This window comes from Rhipicephalus microplus, chromosome 6, assembly GCF_043290135.1.
Source record: "Rhipicephalus microplus isolate Deutch F79 chromosome 6, USDA_Rmic, whole genome shotgun sequence".
NCBI classification, from domain to species: Eukaryota; Metazoa; Arthropoda; class Arachnida; order Ixodida; family Ixodidae; genus Rhipicephalus; species Rhipicephalus microplus.
The window spans coordinates 112,065,697-112,093,383 of record NC_134705.1 but is presented as its reverse complement, the minus strand read 5'-3'; the positions used below and the strand labels follow the sequence as shown (position 1 = coordinate 112,093,383).

The 27,687-nt window shown below is 47.3% G+C and overlaps 1 protein-coding gene across 1 annotated transcript; it reads right to left on the bottom strand.

Annotated features, from left to right (window-relative positions):
- LOC119167417 (kanadaptin) lies at positions 1-27,687 on the bottom strand. The gene is made up of 15 exons (XM_037418891.2): positions 27,130-27,687; positions 25,461-25,662; positions 19,176-19,312; positions 18,578-18,743; positions 17,940-18,059; positions 17,354-17,414; positions 16,393-16,535; positions 15,527-15,687; positions 13,767-13,839; positions 12,617-12,806; positions 6,638-6,728; positions 5,834-6,140; positions 4,474-4,547; positions 1,575-1,647; positions 1-192 (listed from the first exon to the last, which is right to left on the bottom strand). Exons 1-15 carry the CDS (start codon positions 27,538-27,540, stop codon positions 143-145), a joined length of 2,259 nt encoding a protein of 752 aa, XP_037274788.2. The 5' UTR covers positions 27,541-27,687; the 3' UTR covers positions 1-142.

Genomic DNA, 27,687 nt, shown 5'->3' with positions numbered 1-27,687 from the left:
TTTTGACCAACAAAGATGTCTTTATTCCTGATAATAGGTGTTTTCTGCTCCTTATGTACACTGGCAACTTTGTGAAAAGTGGTAATGCGAAATGGACGTGCAGGACGACGAAGCTGCCGTAACTTTACCAAGCTGGCTTCGCTTAGTAGCCATACTTGGCGTTGAGGTGCGTCTTGCCGTCCCCGGATTGGCCTGCACAGTGAGAGAAGTGTGATCAGTGAAATGTTTTGAAAAGCAGTGCAGAAACCTTTTAACTGGAGAAACAGTCATAAAGTGTAACATTGCCTTTGGTTGGTTTTTGTGTTTGCACTATTGGTTAACGAACGGCGTGTTATACTCCGGGATTTTCAGCTTGCCAAACTATGCTGACGGAAGCTCCCATGTCACGCCGGTGACAAGAAGCTTAGCAATAAAAAACTCGGCTTCACTGCAAGGGCGAAGAAATTAGTGTGACAGCAACGAACTGGAGTGTAATATGAAATAGGGCTCGCAGCTGACCTTTCTGCATCCGATTTCATGTAACTTCACAAGCCTCTCGCAAGGGGGGATACAATCGCTCCAAAAAGTGAAATGGTTTTGGAGGTAATGACGCAGAGTAATGAAACAACACCAAGTAATGAAAGCACGACCTGCACAAGAATCTAAGAGCTGCCTACCGATATTTGTCGAGATGTCGCTCGCAATTGCACCTTTACATTCAAAGTTGCTGTTGAAGCGACGCAGCCCCCCCCCCCCCCTCTCTCCTTTCGTGCTCCTTCACCCAACCAACCACAGATGGGCAGGGTGTTTGCTCTCTGCTTCACAAGCCGTTGATGGCAGGCCTAGCAGGCAGAATGATGTTACTGCATGCACCCACTATGCGATGGCAATGGCTCGCTCGTTTATTGCCCGCTTCAGCCGTGCTCATCAGAAAAGCTCACACACTTATGCTCCCATGAAGAACATACAAAGTGCGGAATGATGTTATCAAAATGAAATTTTCCCATCGCGTTTGATTTTGTTCTGGCTCATTTCAACGCACTGTTTTTTTTTATCCGCTAGGATATGCATACTGGCAGTGCAATCACTCCAGATAACTACAGTGCACAGTGCCTATAGAGTGAACGATCCAGCTTCGAGCGTTGCTACTAGTCCTTTTCATTGTTTCACTTTTTTAACAAGACAAGCACTACTCAGTTTGTGCAAGTAATTAGCCGAAGACTCGTAGATAAACTGCTGGCATCATTTCATTGCCAATTCATGTCAGTGATCTGATTCAGGTCGCATTCTCCACCTCTCCCAAAATTTCAGCATGCCTATGACACTGACAGAAAAGTAAGCGCTACGGCAATGCTGGTGCAGTGCTACTAAAGTTACTGGTTATGCCATCTTAATGGAGAGCATCTAGTTGCACGCCACGCGATAGGCCTCGCATTTTGAATACATTTATATCTCGTTCTTGCTTGTAAAAAGCCATTCCAGTTAATTAAGCATTTCTGAGGTCTGGTTACTAAGTCTATTATTATTTGGCAATGTTTTTGTAACCAGCGCATTCTCTTCACTGAAATTGTTGCAAGCAATGCAGGCAAGCTTACCTTCGGGAGGAAGCCACCCAACGTAGTCATCTGAACTCTCAAATGAGTGCTTCTTTTTCTGGCCCTCTTTATTCTGCAAAGAAAGCAAACCACTCAACTCACCATGCAACGATGATTCAACGATGTTGCTGCAACGAGATTAAGTCAATCACACCAGTTTCAAAAGTTCAGGCATGCTCATTCTGGTGTCACATGAAAGTTTTGATAATAGCCTTAAGCACCAGCAGTGAGGAAAAATTAACATCTTCCCAATGGGAACCCTGATGGGATGTGAAGCAGCAGGGTTGCGCACGGACGCAATCGGCGTTTCTGACTCGCGCCTCGTCGGTCTTCCACTGCCAACGCTTGCGTTCGGCTTTCCTGGATCATGCCTCGTAGGTGTTGCAGGCATGACGTTGCCATTTGCGAACGCGATGGACTCTGCCAACCTTCGCAACGCTGGCGATGGCCGGGTTAGGCCAAATTGCTTCGGCCCATGTTTTAGGAGACAAAGGAGCTTCACTTTCCAACGTCCTCTCCATCGCAGATAAACTAGCCGAAAGAGCTTTCACTCGATGTGCGCTCACGTTGCGAGCGGTAAAGAGGGTGACGCGAGAGAGAGGTAACACATGGTGAGTGCGTGGCAGGCAAAAGAGTGACATCACCGACCACTGCGAGGGAAGGCATGACCTACTTGGCACCGTCCTAACACCTGCAAAGAAGGGAGCGAGGTACGGCGCGTTTGCATGGAGACATGGATGGACAGCGTTCCAAAGGCTAGTGAAAGAGCTGCTTCACATATAAAAGTGAAAATAAACTTTGTGGTGTTGTCACCAGTTTTGTAAGCATGTTCAGAAGAACAAATACGGATGTAGGTAATTCCAACTGGAAATCAGTCGAACATCTTTTTTTTTTTTCGTGCTGACACCGGAAAAGTGGTGCTTCATTGTTTTCAGTTGTGACACGGTAAAGAGTAGGACAGATTACTCTGGGCTCCAGAGGTAAATACGTTCTTCCACACCCAACAATATATCACCATATGGCCCTGACACAAGGCTCTTTGCAACGCCGCACTGCGGAGGACCTTGGTCCCTCCAACATATGGTACGCGTCTGCCTAAAATCACCATTATAACCCAGCAGCGTAAATTAGCATGACTGTGGCAGAGGCTATGGGGTAGATGGAGGAGGCGACCATTAGGAAGTAGCAATACAAGACAAGAGAGACAGATTGGTCACGTACCATGGCATAGTGGCACACTATAAGCAACAACATGAAGCATATCCCCACCACACTACAACTAGACATCTCAAGAAATAGACTGAAAGAGATTGCATACCAGAACCTTCCAAAATCCAGAACACTTAAACAAAATTATTCCAGACAATACTCGGAACCGAGCTGTAAGCTCTGAAGGCACCAACACGCAGATATGGCACGTATTCACAAGAATGCCCACAGATCGGGATAATATACAGTGCGGACAACACAGGAATGGACCTCTTTGAGAAATGTTGTCTGCAAAAGTTGCAATGTGGGCTTGTTGGTGATGCAGTGAGCACTCTGTCCTGTCCATCTCTACCTTTCCTGTTACCGTATTTCACCTCGCGCTACATAAAATTCTTCTCGAGGAGTGACAGCTAAGTACTCTAGCTAGCTCAGATCTATACGACCAACTGTGGGCAATCCAGCGGGCCCGGGAAGCGGTGGGCAGACAATGCCTCACTACACATAAAGCTTGGGTGGTGTGAGCTGTCACCGGCAATCTTGTAGGTGCTTCTTTATTAACAAAGTTATTTTCGTCTGTCCATAGCATTAAAGCCTTTTGTGCACTATGGCTTTAATCACATTGCACATCTCTTTATCTTTTTTTGTATCTGCCCGTATAAGATGAATGTAAGATGGGTCCTATGCTTTTTGACAGCTGCATATAGATAATGTAATGCACAGCCAGTGGGTAACAGACAGCGATGATTTTCACCGAAGCCCACATTTTGAGGAAGCTTTTACAACCGGAAAAACTGGAATGCTCTAGTCATTGCTAAGGGTGCTATCAGGGATATTAAGCATGGCAGTTTGCATTTGTATTAGTACTATAGTTATATTTGTATTAGTATTATAGTTTGAGCTTAGTGACATGCATTAAATTGAGAAGTCATGAAAATCGCAACAAATCACCTGACTGTCTCAATTATGGTGGACAGTTTTTCTAAACTCGAGCAGAAGAGCTGCTGGCTCTTTTGCCAATACTGTTTTTGCAGACCGAACATATTCTGCAAAGTCCGTGGCAACATCAAGATAAACTGGTTAGTTGATTGGTGGGGTTCTGAGGGCCCTTTATGATTTGCCATAACGTTGATGCGGGGGCACGCTCGGCACATTAACGCTACACTGGCAAATGCGCAGCACTCTATAGTACAACGCAAGGTAGAACTACGGACGCATTCGGCGTCCCTAGTACTACCTTGCGACATGCTGCATTTTTACGCCAGCGACATTACCCAGACTACACCACATCTGCGTCTCTTCGTGACGAAGTGACGCTGGATGCCTTCAAATGCGCATACGTCAAGGCAACGTAGCTCGGCGTGCAAGTGGTATTGCATAGTGCTCAGTTCTCGCATCGGCCTAACATGATGAATGTGGCGTCACTGACTTCCACCGCCGTTGATGTATGCGAACGCTGCACCTCACTATAAAGGGCTCTACAGCATCACAAGGCAACTTGACAGTGAGGTACTATAAGCATGAATTACATTCAAACTCAAATGAGGCAAGTACAAGAAAGTTTTCAAGACAATGCTTGTTTTTAACAGTTAGGAAAACAAGCGTCTATAACAACTAGAAAAAAAGCTGTAGAAAGCATACGCTACACTAAGACATTTCGTAGCTTATAAAAAAAACTAATCGTCAAACTTGCCTTCTTCTCAGGCGCCCGGATAATCTTGGGTGTCTTCTTGACAAACTCCAGCACCATGGGGGGCCTCTCTGGACCTAGAAGGCGATATTCTGATATGTCACGTGGGCATGCATTGTTTATTGCTTTTTTTTTCCTTCTCAGTACAACTGCACCAACTATTAAATTAAACATTTGGCATGTGTCATTTCACCACTGTTTTCTGTTAAGGCACACTGAGCACTTACTGCGTCGATATCTGTACACTAACAACATTCACATCCTGGTGAAAGGCAAGTTAAAGTTATACTAAATGTACATCAGAATGTGATGAACTGAGCTGGCTAGTTTCGGTACGCTACAGCCCCTAGCTGAAATATGGTATGAACCCCAAGGTATGTCCACAATATGGGATCGCACTGTTACTTGAAGCAGTGGCAGCAGAAATGAAAGTGTTCAAGGTACCATAGATTTAATATACAGTCAATTTATGTGCGTGAAAAAATGCGCATGTGAACATAAACTGCATTTACGAAAGCGGGGAGGGTTGATTGAGTGCTCATTTATAACCTAACGAAACCAAACCAACAAACAATGAAGCTAAACAATGTATAGGGTACCTGACGCGTATGTTTTGATTGCAGTATAGTAAACAAGAGACAAATGGAAAACAATGAAAATAGATGAAAGAATCAACTTTAACCTTTGGATAATGCATCCGATGCTCTACGAAAGGAGCTACAGTGGCAGTCGCTTTCCTGTTCAGTTTAGTGTGTATCTACGTGTAAACCTGGGAGTGTTGAGGGGAATTAAGAAGAAACAATGACTTGATTTAGATCGATAAACTGCATTCTGAGAAATATAACCCCATAAGTTTCACTGTCATAAGTTCATTATTAGTGGAGAAAATCAAGGTTGAAGTTTAATTTTTAAATTTCGCGCCGAATATTCTGCGTGTGACGTAACAAATTGCAAAATGTATTTTTGAATTTTTGGTATTTTCCCAACATTAGCACGATGAAATTTTCTGAATCTTTGTATGCCAGGTCTATGGCACCCCCAGATGACAAAGTGCTTAATTTTTATCAAGTACAAGCTATGCAAAACCCAATAGGTGGCTTCAAAATTTACTACTTCAGTGTTAGGTGCTGGAGTATCACGGTGGCATCTCCACCCGCATTTTCTTTTTGCATGTTTTCTCACTTCAAAAGCGTCGTGCCACAATAAGGGTGGTGTTATCGGGATTGTGAAAGTGTACTCTACTGATAAGCGAAAAATCGATTTGCTTTTTAGTGTCTCTTTAACCAATGTTAACCTTGTGAAGTGGATGGCCGTAAACCACATTAAGTGCTCCTGCGGTCGGGTCAATAAATATTCTGCTTACCAATGATGACTGGCTTCTTCTCCGCTTCCTCCGTCTTGGCTTCGGATGGGGTCTTGTCTTTGGATTTAGCCACGTCCTTCTCGCCCTGGTCACCTGTCGTTTGACTCGGAGGTCTTTTGTTGTCATATGACGTCTCGTCCATGGCTACATCCGCGCTGTGGCTGCTGGATTCGACATCATTACTGGCAGCTGTGCTGGTCTTCACTCCATCTTCATTTCCTTCTTGTTCTTCATCTTCCTCATCTTCCTCCTCACCATCTTGACTAGACGAGCACGCGACAACTCTTCTCTCAGGCTCGGGCATGACCTGTAATGTGAACTTTTCTTTAAATTACATTTTCACACTTCATGCACCTCTCCCCCCTTGCAGTGCACATTGCACAAATAATACTGAAAGCACTAAATACCAATCAGCTTGTGCTTCCCATTTCTGAATTTAATAAAAATATTCATTAACCACACATGGAAGCAGGGCAGGGCAGAATAGTTGAATATTGGAGGCTTCCTGCTAAAAAAGCTGTGCAGGTAGCAGATGTATCATTCTAAACATCAGCTGAAAGAGCCAACGCCAGCCGACTGCTGTAACCTCTGTTCAAGGTGGCATAGCACAGGAAGACAATTTTGCCACTCGTAGACTTCAGTCACTGTAGGAACCTGAGAGTTACCTATGTGCTTGCATGATAACAAGTAGTACCATCATGTTTAGCTAAGCTTAAGACTGCTAATAATTATTCCACGTATAGCACGTAAGGTTCTGTTATTGGTTCCACTTCAAAAAGCACATGAGTAGGCGAATTATTTTACCAATTTCTTCCTGTTCTTGAGAGACCCCGTCATTGGGAGAACCTTCTTCGAACCTTGTGCCTCGCCTTTGGCTAGTGGCTTTAGCAATGCTCTGCAAGTGAATGCAAGTCAAAAGTGAGCCAGCAGCGAAGATAGAAAAAAAAAGCTTCTTTCTAGATTCAAAGCCACTGCAATTGATATTTTTGTGAATGACTTGTGGAATGTGAACTTGACACATGTTCAAGGAAGGGAGGCTTCAAAAGAAGAGAAATAACGAAACAAATAACGTTGCTGGAGCCATTTTTTCAACAAATGGATTTGTTTTTTTTGTCCGGCCCCTGTGTGCATACCCACTTCAATGTCAGAATACGAGGCTGGAGAGAGACATTAGTTTTCTCAACGAAACATTGGCTTCGGCAACATTCCTTGTTGGAGAATGTTTCTGTAGAATATATGCCCCTCATCTCAACGAGGTTTTCGTGATGGTGGCTTCTGTCTCATTAGTGAACAATGCACGAAGGTCCCCAAATCGAAAGACACAATATTATCCAAACAAGGTAACATATGCAGTAACATGTACACTACTTGCCTGATTGAAACTTAAAAAATTTAGGATAAAGGATGCGTTATCATTTCCACAATCTACAGGTCACGTCGTACCAATGTAACTTTAAAGGACTACTGACACGATTTTCAGACACCCCAATAGGAATATTTTTCCTTCCCATGATATGCGCAATGACCACGCTTTAGACACTGCAGCCAGACAACACATATAAAATCTTTTCACCCCGCATTTTCAAGCCACCCCACCGCGACAGACATTATCATGACAATTCACTCACCATAGTTTTTACATGAACAACACGTAAGTGCAACTGACAGCAAATGAGAAAGCTGGTGCAAGTATTTTGCGAGTTGCGGTGTTGCCACAATGTCAGACTTGTGTCAACACCTCACTACAAAGCCACTCCTTTAGTATAGAAACCAAAATTTCTTTTTTTTTTAAGGTAGTGCTATTTAAAATATATACAATACATTCCCAAGCACTAAGGCACTCATTTTTGTGTTCTCGACACCTTTGCTTCTATTTAGAGCAATAAGCCGAAAATATTAAGATTTCTTTTCAGTAGTCCTTCAACTCAAAATTTGGCATCAGAGCCAATGTCTTGTGGTGTACACGTATCCCGAAGGAGTACGGCCACCAGCGTGGGTCCGGTCTTAGCGAGCCGCAGGGCACGCGTTAACCGTCGCCGTGGCGGGAAACACGATACTGCTCAAGTCGCAACACTTTATTGTGGCAACACCAAACGCAGTACAGCCCGTTGCAAAAAGGCGCGGCGGGAAAGCAAGTAGGCTTATCCACGCCACGGGCACAAAGTACTACACAGGGTGCCACGAGCACGTCTCCGCGGTAAAGGTAATCCACGGAGACACCGGGACAAAGGGGCCCGGTTGCTCGAGCGAGGGCAAAGGCGCTCGCGTTGGCTTCGAAGGGAGACGGGTCGGCGTAGCTAGGCCACGCACTAGGACACCGTACTGCCCTTCGGCCGTGAGTACGCAGCGGGGCAACAAAAGGTGAGCGTTCGCATCGGGCGCGAGGCGCCGTCAGCGAAGTCCGACGAGCCCCGAGCGACGGGACTCGACGGACGGAAAAGAATGCGTGGCTCACCGTTTGAAGTCCCGGACTGTACTCACCGCTCCCGACGCAGCGCGCGAAAACCTCTTGCGAGTCCCCGCGCGCGGCGCCACAGTCAACATCCGCTACCGGGTGAGGGAGTTAAACGTCACTCCGCCCTTCCCAGCGCGGCAGACAGCAAAGGAGGGCAGACATGTCGGGACATGAGAATGGCAGAAAAGGCGGGAAAGCCCGCGCAAAGGCAGCGGGCCAGCCTCAATTCCCACATCCCCCCCTCCTAAACTTGTCCTTTACCGGTCTGCAAAAGGCAGCCGGACGTCACCCATGCAGTTAAAATGACACTGCTATGAGCGACAGCTAACCTCAGTCCAGCCCTGCTACTGCTGCTAAAAAAAATCACAAATGAGAAACAAAACATAAATAACGAAGTAAACACATGACACTATAAAGATAACTGCGGAAGGGAGCACAGAAACGTGGCACTAGTGTTCGTGGTGCTGAAGGGGGATAGCGTCCACTGCGCGGAAGGGGCGGAAAGGCGTGACAGTGTCCGCTGGGTGCGATGCCCGAGTGCGAGGTCAGAGGTACGCGAGGGGGCTCACTGATGGCTTGTTGCTGCTCTTGATCAGCCGCGAGTCCGATGAAAGCCGCTTCGGTTGTTCGGAGGCCCCGCATTTCTGGCTCGATGACGGAGCTGGACGTTGCGGGAAGCCGGGCCTCTCCGGTGGTCAGGGAGGCCGAACCAAAATTGGCTGCGAGGCGCCCTGGCGTTGGCCGGCAGCATATAGCTGCTTTCAGCTGGCCTCACGCAGGAGCCATGGTGGGAAAAGGCAGCAGGGCGTCTTCGGCGACAGCGGAGAGCAGAGCACAGCCAGATGGTCTGACGTCAGTGTGTCAATGCCCCCCAGCACCTCCAGTGCCCGCGTCGATGGGGGAAGCCATGACGCACTCTTCGCGGGCTCGCACTGAAGCGTCACGCACTTACACACGCACGCACACACACCGCCGACAGCTGCGCGAGCGTAGGCGCAAAGCGTCCTTCGGCTCTCTCTCCGGGCAAGCACCGACACTCAAGGTCACACACAGCTCCCTTCGCGGTAGTCGAAATGAACACGGGAAAAAAAGTAACAACAGAGTAAAATGACACTAAACATCTGGCAAAAAACATAAAATACAAATAACACTTAATATTAGACAAAGAAACATAAAATACACATGAACACTTCAAAAAAAAAAAAAAGAAACACTGGCAGCAGACAGGGCGGGGTCAACTCCTTTACGAGAAAAGGCCGTAAAGAAGCTAACCTATACTGAGGCTAGACAGTAAACTGAGGGCCTTCGGTTGCGGAGAAGTCCGCCGTCCGGCGCGAAATCACAAAGGTGACCGCTTCCTCAGATTATACCGGTGCGGGGTCCGAATGCGGTCCGCCGCTCCGGGTGTGCCCGTTGCTTGCGCGAAGTGCCGTAGGGCACTGGCGCGAGCTCGTCAGACCGTGACAAAGGGCTTCAGGTCTGCGATGTGGGCACGGCTGAGTTTTCCCAAAGGGGATCTTTCAGCTAGTACGCGCCACGGACGCTCACTGACAATCGGTTCATAAAACCGGGCGGCTTTCCAACCCTTGGCTCAACCGTTTGTCAGACGTGGCAGGCACGGAATAGCGATAAAAGCCACGCTTCGTGCCGGGCCAGGTCACAACATTGCTCAGTTTGCAAAAACTTTCGAGCCACTCAGGTGACCGGCCATGGATTCGTCGTGAGAGGATCGCAACAGTGCGGCTCTCAGACTTTTGGGCATAACCACCTTAAACGGGTCGCTGGACTCGTCGTCAGTGGCTATATAGTTCAGCAGGAGCCCGTCATGGTCCAGCAAAATGAATCCGCCGGGGACTCAGCGACACACGCTGTTTCAGCCCCCTAATAGCGCCCGCCGCAGAACAAGCAGCGTAACGGCGCGCCTCTCAAGACGGTTTAACGGCGCCCGCCGCAAAGCAAGCAGCGTATACGGCGCTCCGTCCCTCCGAGACTCGAAACGGATCACTCTGCTGAGCCTTCAGTAGCTCTTCGCTGCCGAAAGCAATTCCCATTCTCCCAAATGGGGGAGTCTGGTATCGCGCCCACTCAGGGCCGCAGCAACCGCCGCGTGAGTCGGCGTTACGGGTTCGCTCTCGGCCTCGTGGCCTTCGGAAAGCTCCCCCGCTCGGCCGCTTCGCGGTGCGCCGCTTACCTGGTTAGCAGCCAAGGTTTGTCCGCATGGGGACTCACCCTTCTCGCCGAATGGCGGCGAAGCTGCTGTTTCGCCCCCGACGCTTGCATGTGCTAAGGCACCGCGAGCGGCCGTCGCACCGAAATCCAGGTTCTCGGCAGACAACAGGGGGCACGAGATAGCGCGTCAGCTACCACGTAGGAGTGTATTCACCACAAAAAGGGGTGACGACACAGGCGAGCGCCGAAGGGCGCCCGTCGATAGAGGCGGTGGCCTCTTGGTGCAACGCGGCATGCCACGAAGCAGACATGTTGCGACGAGCCCGAATCGCGCAGGCGAACTGACTCGCTAAGAGCAGTCAAAAGCTAGAGCTTTTGATACCGCGTTGGGCGCCAGTGTGGTGTACACGTATCCCGAAGGAGTACGGCCACCAGCGTGGGTCCGGTCTTAGCGAGCCGCAGGGCACGCGTTAACCGTCGCCGTGGCGGGAAACACGATACTGCTCAAGTCGCAACACTTTATTGTGGCAACACCAAACGCAGTACAGCCCGTTGCAAAAAGGCGCGGCGGGAAAGCAAGTAGGCTTATCCACGCCACGGGCACAAAGTACTACACAGGGTGCCACGAGCACGTCTCCGCGGTAAAGGTAATCCACGGAGACACCGGGACAAAGGGGCCCGGTTGCTCGAGCGAGGGCAAAGGCGCTCGCGTTGGCTTCGAAGGGAGACGGGTCGGCGTAGCTAGGCCACGCACTAGGACACCGTACTGCCCTTCGGCCGTGAGTACGCAGCGGGGCAACAAAAGGTGAGCGTTCGCATCGGGCGCGAGGCGCCGTCAGCGAAGTCCGACGAGCCCCGAGCGACGGGACTCGACGGACGGAAAAGAATGCGTGGCTCACCGTTTGAAGTCCCGGACTGTACTCACCGCTCCCGACGCAGCGCGCGAAAACCTCTTGCGAGTCCCCGCGCGCGGCGCCACAGTCAACATCCGCTACCGGGTGAGGGAGTTAAACGTCACTCCGCCCTTCCCAGCGCGGCAGACAGCAAAGGAGGGCAGACATGTCGGGACATGAGAATGGCAGAAAAGGCGGGAAAGCCCGCTTAAAGGCAGCGGGCCAGCCTCAATTCCCACATCCCCCTCTCCTAAATTTGCCCTTTACCGGTCTGCAAAAGGCAGCCGGTGCGTCACCCATGCAGTTAAAATTACACTGCTATGAGCGACAGCTAACCTCAGTCCAGCCCTGCTACTGCTGCTAAAAAAATGATTACAAAGGAGAAACATAAACATAAATAACAAAATAAGCACATAACACTATAAAACAGTTGCGAAAGGGAGCACAGAAAAGTGGGATTAGTGTTCGTGGTGCTGAAGCGGGAATAGCGTCCACTGCGCGGAGGGGCGGAAAAGGGCGTGACAGTGTCCGCTCTGTGCGATGCCCGAGTGCGAGGTCAGAGGTACCGGAAGGGGGGGCTCACTGATGGCTCGTTGCTGGTCTTGTTAAGCAGCGAGTCCGACGAACGCTGCCTCGGCTGTGCTTCGGAGGCCCCGCATTTCTGGCTCGATGAAGAAGCTGGAACGTTGCGCTAGGCCACGCACTAGGACACCGTACTGCCCTTCGGCCGTGAGTACGCAGCGGGGCAACAAAAGGTGAGCGTTCGCATCGGGCGCGAGGCGCCGTCAGCGAAGTCCGACGAGCCCCGAGCGACGGGACTCGACGGACGGAAAAGAATGCGTGGCTCACCGTTTGAAGTCCCGGACTGTACTCACCGCTCCCGACGCAGCGCGCGAAAACCTCTTGCGAGTCCCCGCGCGCGGCGCCACAGTCAACATCCGCTACCGGGTGAGGGAGTTAAACGTCACTCCGCCCTTCCCAGCGCGGCAGACAGCAAAGGAGGGCAGACATGTCGGGACATGAGAATGGCAGAAAAGGCGGGAAAGCCCGCGCAAAGGCAGCGGGCCAGCCTCAATTCCCACAGTCTTTAGAGGCAAGATTCCTAACAACATGATGACGTTATCGCAAGAAATCGCTCACAGAAGTCATCACACTGAAAAACACATTTCAATCCACGAGTACTGTACATAAAGTACCATACAACCAATCTGTGTTACTACTGTGATCATCATTACATTTTCGCTTCACCTCTATCAATCGACTCACCCAGTTAGTGGTGGCAAGTGGGCGGGCTTGGCGATGTTGGCGACGCGCGTGAGCCTGAGCCGCTCTTGCAGCAGGCCAGCCAGTTCTTGCCGCCATCTCGACCTCTGCGTCTTGTCCTCCAGCGAACGAGACTTCAGCGCGTTCATGAATGCCTCCAGCGAGTCGTCGGCCTCGTTCTCAGCACGCTCGGCTGTACACACATCACAAGGTGGACATCAATTAGTAAGCAATAAGTAAACATTAATTTCTTGATTAAAAGCCATATCATAACTAAATGTGGAATAACGAGATTTAGAATAGACACAACCATAGTCTGGGTACCCTAAGAGCTTTCTGTGTGTTGGCTTTTGGTCATACAGCAGGCATGAATTTCAGAATACGGTTTTGTGCTCACCTTTTGAGTGCTTTGTGCCTGTGATGCTGCAGCTGATACAGGCGAAAGCTATGGTGAAGAATTATTAAGAACTCCAGCTCTACCATCCACAATCTTAATACGATATCTGACTGGTAATTAACTTGCTGGTGAACAACAGTTGAGGACATCTATTTTCTTAATCACCATAAGAAGAGCAAATCCAAATGCTAGCCACTTTAAGTTAGGAGCTTTCTAATCGATAACAAATAATAAAAACAACTGTGACTTAATTGATGAATCTTTCCTTACATGCATGTGATTAAGTGATAACCAACGCTGACATTTATCAACTGAGAGTGTGGTTGGTGATGCAGAAATCGTGTCAATCTGATCATAGACGACAACCATTACTTCAACGAGTGCCAACATGATGGTGACGCAATGCTTTTGGGCTGCTAACGGGTTTCCCATCCGATTCAAGAAAGAGCAAAACCCAGATGCATTTTGCACTTCGTGTACGCAGATTAGCACTGGAACAGCTTTTTTGGATTCCCAAAATATTTGAGGCTTCTTGTTTAAAGCTCTCCAGTCATAAACCAACACAAACCAGAAGCCATCTCTGCATTTATACATGTGCGGGTGTTAAAACTATCTATAACAGCTACATTGCTTCCGATAACAAGTCACGGTAAAGCACCAAATATTAACAACCTGCAAAGACAAAGATGGACACAGTGCAAGTGCGGAAAAAGCTCAATGTCTCGATGGCAGACTGGATATCGAAACGCTACTCACACGCCCTCTTGCTTTCTTCCAGCTTGGCCTGCACTTGTCCAATCTGCTCTTCAACAATCCGCAGTTTCTCCAACTGCAGGTGGACACACATGCGCACAGCAGCAAGAAGTCAATGCCGATAGAGTCTAATCAGGATATGTCAAACTCTCTAAGTTAATCTCGAAATAACCCGGCACGCTGATGCATAATTTGAAAAGCAAAGCGCGCTTATCTGAAGCACATCTGTAAACTCGGACATTTCGGACAGCTTCTTAATATCAAGAAAGACAAAAATTTATTGAATTATTGCTCTAAGACCACACTGAAGGCATAAAAGTTTACTTATTATCAACTTTTCATCCATGCCTTTTTGTGGAGCATGTGCACCAGCAATCCATTTGCGTTCTTGAAGTGACGTCACAGCCTTCTTTCCAACAAAGAACAGCCACAGTTAGTATGCTTCACTGCATAGTGCTGGATCCCTCCAATGTTTACTTCTTCACCACGTTACACGGCTGTGCTGTAGTGAAGCTCACAAAAGCAAATTCAATTTTTTGGAGCATAAAATACCTGCTTCACCAACCATTCGTATTATAACGCAAATATGGCTAGTTTTTAGATGTGAATCGTCTTATGGTCGAGCACAGTCCAGTGGTGTGCCGCGTAACCACCCTTACTGTGCGTGCGCATCCTCTCACCCTTTCTCTACTCTCCTGTGCTCCCCAATCTCTCCCCTGGCAACGCCAATGGAAGCAGCATCTGCTAGCGAGTTTCTTAATTGAAAAAAATGACTACTCGAGCTGCACAACCGTTCACTGGCCAACCTCTATATATATGTACTAGATCTTGACCTCTAAGATGGTGCCGGTGGGAGAATTCTTCTATGCAATTGTTTAAAAATAAAAATTTGCAGCGTGTGCATCAACTAAAAGCGGACTGCGGGTCTCTGTGCGCAGTCAGAGTCTTCCGTCTCTCGCTGCCCATTAGCAGCGATTAGCATGTTCCAGTAGGAAACATCAGTCCATCACTACGTGCTTTTCGCCACCCTAGGTTTCTCTCCTGCGGAACGCCGCGATGAGCACCAGCGTCAATGCCGCCGCCAGTGTGAAGCGTTAGCGCCAGCTACTTCGCATCTACACATGGTTCGGTTTAGCGGGAGATTGTGTAACTTTTTCCATTCCTTGCAGTGCCCTTTAGATTCAATTAGCCGATTTGGCAGAATCTGCCAATACGTTGCTATACTGTTGACATTTCGAATGAGGATAGTGAATGAAGGTCAGTCGGAGAAGTGCACTTGTAGCGACATGGTGTAATGAAACATTAAATATATCTAATGTTGACCTCAATGAGAGTTTAACATACATAATTTGAAGTGCAGTGGAGTACATTTTCATGGTATTTCAAGGAAACATTATAGCTGTTTGATATAGAAAATATTTCTTATACCTGCCTATGAAACATCCGGTTTCAACAAGAATTGTGTTCTTGTGAAAGTTGCCTCCCTTGCACAAGAAGACAAGCGACATTCACGTGACACAGCTTCAAGCTTGCACGGCATTCAACTCTTGTCCTGAGAAACTCGAGAAGCATCATCACAAGCTGCACTATCACCTTCAATTGCGCCAGTTTATGATTGAAGTATGAAGACAGAGTCACAAATGCCGGGACACATTCACAGACTGAGATACCTATGGGAATGCAAGAATTAGCACAAAGAAACTGATTAATCAGGTGATATCTCTCAAAGAAAGGGGCACACACTACGCGAAGCCATGCCTCACCAGGGTGTCGTACGTGTCGACCTCCGTGGCCTCTTTTTTCGCCATCTTCCTCCGCATCTCGCGCTTCTTCTCGATCGTGCCGGTTCGGTCGAGGAAGGTGTCCTCGTCGCTGTCGTAGAAGTCATTCTCCTCCCAGTTCTTCTCTTTCCTTTTGCGAGCCTCTGCAATCAAATAGATCTATTCACTGCAGTGTATTGCACCATATTGATGATAACACCATCTGCAGTAATCTCTCATCGTGCTCCATCATGCATAATTAGATATTTGTTTCAAAAGTGTGTTATCAACAGTCTAAACAAAAGAATTTTAGGGCTTATTTTCCATTGTTAGACACTACTTTTAACAAGAAGTTAGAGATAATCATACAAGGAAAGAACTGGGGACATTATTTCAATTTATTTGCAGTATATATGATATAAATATGAAAAAATTAAGGCAGACAAAAAGTTAAAAGTGGTCTAAATTCAAGGCATTTAAGGATTCCAAGACTAGCACTAGTGTTCATGTAGAGCTGATTTCCGCAGAGTGCCCACAGAGGTGCAGTTGTTTGGCAAACTTTTGTTTCACAAAAATTAAGGAAAGCATTCAGAGAAGCCGGGGAGTGAAATATCAAAGCATTTTATGGTAACAGAAGTCTACTAGTGTATGGAAAAATGCATCGTTGTTTTTTCACAAGACTTTAGAAGGGCAGCTACTGAAGAGGCCTCAGTGACAGCCTAATGGACTGTTTCACGATTCCGACCCATCTCGTCTCATAGGGGGTCATGACAGACGCTGCTTGATATGCCGAGTTAAGGTTACTCGTCAGACTTGTAAGAGCCGTACAAAAAAATGGATTAAAAAAAGTACGGAGTGCCAGAACACACCGTGGCAAGATTTCCGGAGCTCTCCGTGCTGATCCAGAATCCGACATGCCTCGAGTGCACACGCGATGACAGCCTCTTTCTTCTTGCCTTTAACCGATGCCTCGGCTATGGCGGGGGCTCCAGTTGCTGTGTCAATGGGCAGCCTGGAAAAAGAGCATCAAGTGGACATGTGAAAAGGAAAGTGGTTACAGGTAGCATGTTATCACCAACAATTTACTCAATGAAGTTTGCATCCACAATAACGTTCTGCACTCGTCCACCCACCAACAATTTACTGTCCAGGACTGGCAAAAGTAAATTCCAAAGGCAGATCCAGAGCCGCCAACAAACTCAGTGCTGGAGCACTCCACTCTGGCAGAGTGGAGCGTCTGTCTACCTCGGTCTTTCGTTAATTGTCTATTTACGCGCTCAAAATACCACCATTTGTCTGGCAGATCTGGCACACATTTGGTTCCGGAATCCCCCTGCATTATTCGCATTTTACGTCGTTTTCACCTCCACAGGCGCCCAAGGAAAGAGCGGGTATACTCAGACAGCAGGTTTTGTTGGTCACGTGGTGCGCTGCACTGTGCACGTGTGGGGCAATTGCAACACCCAGTGAAATCCATTGCTTTTCACAGAGTAGAGAAAGCTGCTCCGTGGAGCGAATCCGGCAGCTGAGCTGCTCTAGATCTGCCAAAGCAACAGAGAGCGCCCTCAATCTGCCAATAAAACAGACTTGCTTCAGAATGGAGCAGAAAAACTGCCATAGAAATTGCTCCGAATTCCCCGAAGGAGTAGTAAAAAAAATTAGATGCTCCATTAAAAAATGCAGCCTCTGGCAAGCGGTTGAAACTATGTATTTATCCTATGACTTAACATATTGCTCTGCCTCGAAGAAAGCACCAAAAACACAATAATGACGTGGACATGGTTATCTCCGTTCTCAAGTTGCAGCTAAAGGAACTTTACTAGCACTTACTCGACTGTGCAGACGAAGTGGCTGTAGCCTTTCTCTTCCACATTGTACTGCAGCTCATAACCTGCAAATTTAAAAAAGAAAGAAATATCACGATGTTGCTGTTAGGGTGGGTTTCTAAAGCGATATACTGAAGGGACAAGGGTTTATCACAGGGACAAGGGTTTATCACTATGTGATAAAAACACTGTCAGCATTGTCACTGCTAATTAGTTTCATTTTCGTCAGCAAGATATATCGTGTGATCAAGTGGGTGATAACAGTGCCCCAAGAAAAATATGCATCTTTTATAAAAATTACTACACGATAGTAGTTGAATTATTTCATGATTTTGAAGCTTATAAAGTATTAATCATGTGTCCGTGTGAGATACAATTCATCAAAGCCACAAGTCCTAATGCTCAACAACCATCAGAGAAATTATAAAAAAAAAATACGTAATAACGTGCCATTCCACAGACTAGAGAAAATTATTTAAAATGACAAAAAAGAGCCCAAATAGAAAATACTATTTACTGGTAAACTCTGAAGAAGGACCATGCAAATACTGCACTCAGTGTGTCCCGAATGCCATTGACAGCCATCTTACCTTCGCGTTCAAACCAACCCCGAAGAGTTTTCTTGGGGTCATCTATGTACAAGTCTTCGTTGTTGCCTGCCAGTGCGAATGGGTTCTCGGATGACGGATCTTCGTCCTCCGCATCATCTCCTGCAAGTCCATAACAGCAATTATTGACAGGCGTCGCATCGTGTGAGTGTTCACAATAAATTTACTATACATAAAAGGAAGTCTTTCATCTGTTGCTAGACAGCTTTTGTTCGTTTTTCCTGTGTGCCTTACTTTATTGCTACCTTTCAAAGTGTAATATTACCGGAACCCATTTCCAATTCACTTAATCAGCACTCTTAATCCAAGGAGATTTCTGCGTGACAACCAAATATTAGTACACAGCTTCATGACAAAAGTGCTCCCAAGAAAGATAAAAAAGACACTGCTGATAATCATTTTAACTGATAAAATTAATGTAGAGGACAAAAACTTACTAGAATAGAAAACTTGCAAAACTGCACCAACTTCCACTCAAACTGATGACACGATATTTTTCTAGGAGCATTTTTGTGCCTCTAATGCACCTTTCTACTGAAGATAAAAGCTCGAGCCTCGTTATATGTTCCTGTTTCAAGCAGCTGATTGCCATTTTCACGTTTTTATATGAGCGTACGTACCCAATCCCCAGTCAACACCACCTTCATCTTCTTTAGCCTTGTCGGCCTCAGCTTTAGCCTTGGCTTCAGCTTCTCTCTGCCGAGCCTCCTCTTCCTGCTTCTTGCGCAGTTCTTTTATTTCCGTGACCGTCAGGTCGGATTCGTCCTCCTGATCATCATCTGGCCCCTGGAAAAGATAGGCTTTGTCGTTACCCAAAAGCAACGGTAACACAGCCAAACTCCCTTATGTAGACTGTGCACATAACAGCAAAACTTTGATGTTCTACTTCTAAAGTTCTACGCTCTAAGAAAACGTCAAGTATTTGAGGTTTCCTTCTATCGCACAACTATAACAGTCATCTAGCTCGCTCCCTTTTCATTTCTTGTAAACCGGGCTCCCCCTGCTTTCCCGTGAGGAATGTTATTTCTCTCAGGTAGGCCACACACAGTTTGTGACCGCGAAGTGCCAGGAATGCGGCGATGACACAAGAAAAGTATGCGAGGTAGATGGCGATTATAGTTGTCTAGCAGAAATACTCCCCAAATGGTAAATTTTGCAGTGTTTAAGTGCAGTGTTTAGCACTTATAGAAGACACACAGGAAAATCTTGCTTCCACACCTCGAGTATGAAGTTTCTTGAGCTGCCTCCGAACTTGACCATGTACCCAACTCGGAGCCGCTTGTAAGAACGAGCTCGCACTTGCTCCTTGTTCACACATGTTCCGTGCGTGCTGTCGAGGTCGTAGAGGTAGAAGCCTAAGAAAATAAGGAAGACAAAAAGTGAGAGTGGGTGAGCCGTGATACACACCTGCAGTATAACCTAATTAAAACAGACCTCCATGGTGACAAGGACTTCTGTCTGTTGTAAAAGGAGTGTGTAACATACTGACACGAGCATGTAGTGGGTTTCTGGATGTTGCGTGACTAGTGTCATCATTACTTGTACGTGTTGAAGGATTTGGTCGGCAGAAAAGACGACGACGAACTCGCGCTGCTCGATCGAAGCTGTTCTGCTGTTTGCTACACTGTTACTTGCACTATTTTATTACCGTGACAAACTGGTGGACGTGCTGAGTACAATCCCAATTCGCTAGTTTTAACTCAAGCCGCTTCAAGCTTCTGCCACCATTTCAACAATTCCGGAGGAAAACCTGGCACTTTGCCTCAGCCGACGCTTGCTAGGACTACCACCTGAATTTGGTCCCTTGAGCTCGGAAATAATGACCACCACAACGGCAAGTCAGACGCAAGAGAGCGACGTAGACGAACTTGCATCCACCCCAAGCGTCGTCTACACAGCACGCACTCCGAAGCCGTTTCATGGTGATGTACTCGAGGACGTAGATGACTGGCTAGACTACTTCGATCGGGTCGCAGCCGCCAATGAATGGAACGACACCAAGAAGCTTCGCTACGTCTATTTCGCACTTGAAGACTACGCTCGCATCTGGTATGAGAACAATGAGCCATCTATCACCAACTGGCAAGAATTTCAGCGACAGCTATGCCAGGCATTCAGAAATCTTGAAAGGAAAGAAAAGGCCGAGCAGGCTCTGCAGAGCCGGGTTCAGAAGCCAAATGAAAATGTGGCTATGTTTGTCGAAGACATGTCACGCTTGTTTAAGCGCGCTTACCCAGGGTTGGATGAAACAAAAAAAGTTCGACTCCTCCTGCGAGGTGTCAAGGAGCAACTTTTTGCTGGACTCATACACAAGCCCCCGACCACTGTCGATGAGTTCATGACGGAAGCTACTACCATGGAACGGGCACTTCGGCAATGCTCTCTACAGTACGACTGCCAAGCTTCTGTTGCCGTGATGTCACCTTTCACCTGTAAACAGGACTTATCAGCACTCCGCGAGCTTGTGCAGAGTGTGGTCCGAAAGGAGCTCGAAAAAGTCCGTCCCACTTCTGCTCACCCAAGTGCGACGATTCAGGGAGACATTATTCGCGGTGAACTCAGGAATGTGACCCAACCATTGCTCCCAATGCGTGCGGAAGCTCCTGCTCTGTCTTATGCCAAAGCATTGAGGAGTCCTCAACCTTCTACCGGACGCCGGCCACCCACTACTTTCTCACCATCGCCCCGTCAATTCGCACCTGCAAATAACTACGAGAGCACTTTCCAGTATGACGTTCCGCAGGAAGTAACCAGTAAATCTGACGTATGGCGCACCTCTGACAACAGGCCTCTTTGCTACCACTGCGGCGAAGCGGGCCATCTGTATCGCCAGTGTGCGTATCGCAGGATGGGCCTTCAGAAGTTTCACCCTAACGCGCGTCGTCCCAGCAACGGGGAGCGTCCTCGCGAGATTCAGCAATACCTAGCAGCACAGCAGCCGTTTCCTCCTGCACAAAGCCACCGGCCACGCTCCCCTTCTCCTCGGCTCGCCTAGTCGTTACGCCCCCTTGTCTGGTGTACCAAACAGGTCCCCAAGCCCTGGCCCACGCCAGGAAAACTGAGGCCAGCGACCTCTGGGGATAGGGCCGCTGTTGACCGAACTGACAAACATCCTCCGCCACGACACGTTGACGACGCTGATATTTCTGTCACAAAATTTTCGGAACGTGACGCAGCAATTTCCGCCGATATTTTTATAACCGTCGACAATCACTCGACCACCGCACTCGTGGATACTGGCGCCGATTACTCCGTTATGAGTGGTGACTTCGCGGCTGCTCTCCGAAAAGTGGTGACGCCATGGAACAGCCCGCAGCTCCGTACCGCGGGTAGCCATCTAGTGACGCCGGTTGGGAGGTGCACTGCCCGAATAGATATTGGCGCTTCGACCTTTATCGGGACTTTCATTGTACTGCAGGAATGCTCCAGGCAGGCGATCTTGAAATTAGAGTTCCTTCGAGAATATAGGGCTATTATAAATCTCCGAGAATTGCTGGTGACATTTTCACGTAACAAACATTCTCAGGATTGTGAATCGGGTATGATGGCGTTGCGTGTATCCGAGGATTCAGTGACAGTACCGCCTTGTTCCAGTGTTCTGGTTAACGTGCTGAGTGACATCAACCGAACGGCTCTCGGAGTTGTGGAAGGCAATGTGTCTGTGCTCTTGTCTCGTCAAGTATGCGTCGCCCGTGGTCTCATAGAATTGACCCAAGAGCCTGCGAAAATTTTACTAACAAATTTCAGTCATGAATACCAGCACTTCATGAAGCAGTGTGTCATCGCTTACTTCGAAGAAATCAGAGACTCGAAAGCCAGCTTCTCACTCGCGCAACTCTCTTCCGGTCCTCGCGACGGCAGTCTCCGGTTAAGCTTGAGGTGAACTGCGCACTGTCGACTTCACAGCAAGAAAGTCTTCACTCCCTCCTGTTTTCCTTCAGTGACTGCTTTGCCACGACGTCCAAAATCAAACAGACACCCTTCGCAAAGCATAGAATCATAACAGAGCCCAGCGAAAGGCCTATTCGACAACATGCTTATCGAGTTTCCCGCAGAGAACAAGATGCCATCCACGACCAAGTACAACAAATGCTTGCTGACGACATCATTCAGCCATCTACAAGCCCATGGGCATCACCGGTTGTGTTGGTGAAAAAGAAAGACGGCACATTGCGTTTCTGTATTGATTATCGCAAACTGAACACCGCGACAAAGAAAGACGTTTATCCGCTTTTTCGCATCGACGACTCACTTGACCGCCTTAGAAACACCCGTTATTTTTCATCTATGGATCTACGCAGTGGTTACTGGCAAATTGAGGCTGATGAGCATGACCGGGAAATGACCACCTTCATTACTCCTTACGGGCTCTTCGAATTCAAGGTGCTTCATTTTGAACTGTGCTCTGCTTCCACGACTTTTCAACGAATGATAGACACAGTTTGGTCCCGTGAAAACCTGCCGAGACTGTCAGCGTCGCAAAACTCCGCCCATGAAACCTGCTGGTCTTTTACACCCTGTGGAGCCACCCCGAGAACCATTTCAACAAGTTGGCATGGACTTGCTAGGTCCATTTCCGAAATCTTCAGCGGGGAATTGCTGGATAATAATTGCGACTGACTATTTAACCCGTTATTGTGAAACACGAGCACTCCAGTGCAGTACGGCAAGCGATATCGCGGATTTCTTCATTCGCACTGTCGTCCTCTGCCATGGTGCACTAGCCGTGGTTCTAACAGACAAAAACACGGCCTTCACTGCCCAACTACTGGAAGAAGTGATGACACTCAGCGGCACCGTACATCGCCGAACGACAGCTTACCATCCACAAGCTAACGGATTAACAGAACGGCTCAATAAGACCATCACAGACATGATTTCCACGTATGTCGACGTAGACCATAGGAACTAGGACAGTGTCCTCCCTTTCGTAACTTTCGCATACAATACTGCCGTGCAAGAAACTACAGGATTTGCACCTTTCCGCCTGCTTCAAGGCTGCGAAGTTACTAGGATGTTAGACGCCATGTCATTACCTGACGCATTTACGACCACCACTGAAAATGCTGACCTGTATGCGCAGCGCGCCGAAGAAGCTCGACAACTAGCTCGCTTGCGCATTTGCTCTCAGCAACAACACAATGCTCATAGGTACAACCTTCAGCACAGAGAAGTAACCTACCACCCCGGAGGAAAAGTATGGCTCTGGAGTCCCGTACGCCAACGCGGCCGCTCTGAGAAGCTCTTGCGTCGTTATTTCAGCCCTTACCGGGTTCTTCAGCGCGTCAGCGAAGTAAACTACGAAGTTATCGAAGAGCCCAGTGTGCAGTCCTCCCGTCATGGTGACCAGCCGGACATCGTCCACGTGGCTAGGATGAAGCCTTTTTACTCACGCTGAAGACTTCCTCTTGCCTTCATACATTTGAAAGCATTGAGTCGATGCTTTTCGAGAGGGGGAGTAATGACACGAGCATGTAGTGGGTTTCTGGCTGTTGCGTGGCTAGCGTCATCATTACTTGTGTGTGTCGAAGGATTTGGTCGGCAGAAAAATACGACGAACTTGCGCAGCTCGATCGAAGCTGTTCTGCTGTTTGCTACACTGTGACTTGCACTTATTTTATTACCGTGACAATACGAGTGCTGTTACAACAGACTTTTATGTAAACTCTCGATGGGTCAGTTATAACTAGAGAGAATTACGAGTCATAAATGAATTTTATTCTCAATGGGGGCTTTTAAGAGAAATGATTTTTTTTGAAAATCACATTTTCAGTTTCTGTAGCCATTTTTTTATCTGTTTCTAAAATATCTTCACTGAAAACAATGTCGAAGTGCTGTAAAAAAAATTCTACACTTGCCGAAGTGACAAAAATTATTGCAGAAGTTGCAAAAAAAATGGTGTTTTTCAAACACAACCACCATAAATCTCGCTACTTAGTGATGTTCTCAAACCATAAATCTCGCTACTTAGTGATGTTCTCACACTCGTTCTGAATTCACAGCTCGCGATTTAGTCAAGGCAGCTGCACGTGCAAGTTCAGTCATCAGATTATGATAGAGCATCACACTCGTTGAAAGTGTGACATCGCAGACGCCCATCTCGGACCCACTGTAATAGCATTGTTTCCCTGGACCCCCCCTTGAAGGCGCTACTTATCAGCAATTCTGACCCCGTAATGGAGACCACTGCGACTACTGCGGACAACTCTTTACACTCGCGATCAAGCATGACGTACTTTGAAACATCGGGCACCGCCACCACACACATCGCAACCAAGCTTTCTGCTCGAAGTCGCGGCTAGGCCTAACTTTGCTCAGAACCCTGCGGACATGACCATAGGGAAAGCGGACAAGTGAAAGCCAAGAAGCTGTCACGTGCTTCATCCAAAGTGATGAATTATGTCACTCGCTGGCTCCTCCAAACAGCGGATGGGCATTCTACGCCTCGGTAGCGACCAAAGGTGACCACACAGCGACCGCTCGGAGCAGCGATGGTCGCAGCTAGCGCGTCAGCACCACAAAACGAGAGACCAAGCACGATGTGCGTCATTTTTCTGTCGCTGTAAATAGGTGTAACTGATCATTAAGGAACCAGAAATTGGTGGTCTTCATTCTTAAATCGGTGTGTTGATATCCGCAACACGCTATTCCCGTCCGGAAGAAGTAAAAAGTTATTGAACTTCGAATATTTATGGTAAAGAAGTCCACTGTAATGATGTCAATTATATTTGAATGTCTATTGTACCAAAATCCACAGTAAATGAAGTTTGATCAATGGAACAAATAGGAAGGTCAGCATAACGACTCCAAATGATATGTAGTATCCGAATGTCTGTTGTAAGCAAATCTATTGCGACGATTTTATACTGTGCAGTATGCAATAAGTCCTTTGAAGCTCGAACATGTTTTCGCACACATCGCTTTGTTTAGTAAAATCGTCACTAGTGTAAAGTCACCTTTGCAACCTGCTGTATTTTCTCACATACAAACCTAACCCTTAGCTGCATATAACTTGCACTTGCCACTACAACCCATGGAAAAATATTTAGACATGAGCCCCGCATATTGCAATAAAGCGGCATTCCTTGCAGTGCTCTTGAGCATTGCCATGAAGCCATCGTAAGCACCTAATTTAGTATACAACACCGCAGCCTGAGTACGAGTTAAGTGTATTTCTTTGTGCTGGTTCTATGCAAGGATATACAATACATCAGTAAACAACAAAGCTTGAAGTAGCAATTGCATTGTGACACAAAACAGAAAATTCAACAAAGCAGGTGTAAATCTATTGAGCACTTGGTACACAAATAGTAACAAAAATGTACGTTAGTCTAGCCGCTGACAGGTTATGACCACATTGAAAAAAATGACACCATTACATATTTGCATGCAACAAAAGATGAGATACTATTGCTAAGAACAGCGCAACTCTAGAACAGAAACAGAAAGGACAGGGCCAGGTGCTAGCATCCTTCTATTCAATCTGAATGACAACTTACAAACCTGATGTTCCCGGCTCCCCAGTCCTGAACTGCACCACAGCATGGTATCGCGATATAGACGGGTGCTCGAGAACAATGTCACAATCGTCCTTGCGACCAATGACAATGTAAGGTTTGTCCAACGGAAAGTTTGAAACGATGACGCCGGCCTTGAGTACTTGGAAGTTGTATTCCCGATCTGGAACACCACTCCAAGGAGGCTCCTGGAAAAGGAATAAAGATAGCAGAAAACTGCTTCGAGCAGACAAAAATGTTCCAAGTCATTGAGCAGATTCCAAACGGCCGTCGGAACATGCGATCATCATAATGACTTCATAGAATAAAGCCAGTTACCCACTTCAAACACACGTTACTGCACCAATTCCCTTAGGGCATGCAGTGGGTGCATAGCAAGTTTGAAAAGATTTCATGCACTAAGTGTTTGAAGTACGCACTAGGCAAAGGATATTGCTATTACATTGAACTCTTAAAAGCGAAGCTTAAAGGTTTTGAAGAGTATGTCTGGTGCAAAACATATCCTAAATGATAGCAGCAAAATGTTGCTGGAAGCGAAGCAAGGTCTACAGGAACTTGCGAGTGTCCCAAATGAACTGTTTGCTAGAATTTGCAAGACAGCTGCCCCGGCAAGGTTTTCTTTCAACGAAGCCCTCTTCTTCACAGACTGCTTTACTCGCTTTTTGTGCTTTTCCAGTGGAGGTATTGGCACAGTACAAATGCCTTTCAAAAAGTCACCATGAGATTGTCCCATTTAATTGCCGACCCTTATCCTGCACATTGTTAATGAGGAACCTGTCGCTCGGGAGATGAAATGTCAACAGAAGTGGGAGCAGCTCAAGCACGAGCAAAAAAAGCAGCATGTAAATGAGTGCTTGTTTAGAAAAAAAAAAGAATAATCCTTGCAGAAAAGTCCTCTTGCAGAGTTTTGCAAGTCATCTATTCACTCAAACCCGCTTCACTTATGACAAGTAGAAAGGGCATAGGTAAAATTGTTATGCTCTTTTTTGAGGATGCAACAGAGGATGTTCGAGGATCCAGTGTATATAATACTTGCTGCATGAAACCTACTGTAGATGGCACAATATTTTGAAGCAAGTGCCCACTGATGAAGCACAAGACTTGAGCAACATGATTGAAAGTGACTGCTAGATACACAATGATGTCGTGAACCTACAGAAAGCTTATACATGTTTGGCAATTAACCTCTTTCATTTGCCATCACTGCCTTGTAGCTATTTTCGAATAAATGTTCTTTTTTAGCAGAGTTGCCCAAACGATCAGTGCTGCTGGTTTTGCGTGTGACGTACAGCACAATGCACAAGCGCCCAGCGTCAGTACAGTGCAGTTTACTGAGCATATCACTCAAAGCTGGCAAATGTGCACATTTTTCTACCAACCTTCCAAGCACATTGACGTACCTCATCAACCGAAAACCGCATTTCAAGCGCCGTAAAAGTGCACACATTCTTTGTCAACAACACTGCACGCACTTAGGCCACCTCGATTTCCTAGAGTTTGAGATCGCCATGTAAGCACCGAACATGGATAAAAGTTTGCACCGAGCATTACCATTTTGCCTTTAGTCGCGTTTTGCGTGTGTGAACTGGATCGTCGTGCTTCTAGAGGTAACGTAATCAACCAAGCAGGAGGAGAGAAAAGGTAAATAAACACACGTTGTACTGTACATCCGTCGGTGTCGATTTCGAACTCGACGTCGCAGACTCTGCGGTATCCTGACGTTCCCCGCTTCCTGCAGACGACGAAGGCGTCAGCAGTTCGATGCACTGCGCCAAAGGCTTGATGCCCGTCTTCAGCACTTTCTGCTTTCCGGGCCTGGGTCCGATCAGCGGCATTTTGAACGGCGCGCGTGAAGAGTCCGTTTTGGACGACGACACCTCGGACCCATCAGTGGCTTCGCCGTCCATTTGCATAGGCTCCGGGTTGTTGTCACTCGCTGACGAGGAACTGACGGCTCCATTGTCACCTTGTGTCGGCGCGCTACTGCTGTCCGCGATCGCCGTTGCCTCTTCATCGGCGTGCTCTAGTTGTGAGGACTCGGTCGTTGTTGACACTTCGGAGTCCATTGCGAAATATCTTTCACACCTTGGCGTCGATAGCCCTGCGATCAAGTGCAGCACTTGGCGCTCAAACTTTCATCGCGAAGTCAAGCCGCTCAGATCGTTGCTCCGGACGCACAACTCCGGCAGTTAACGTTTTCAGTACGCGTTGAC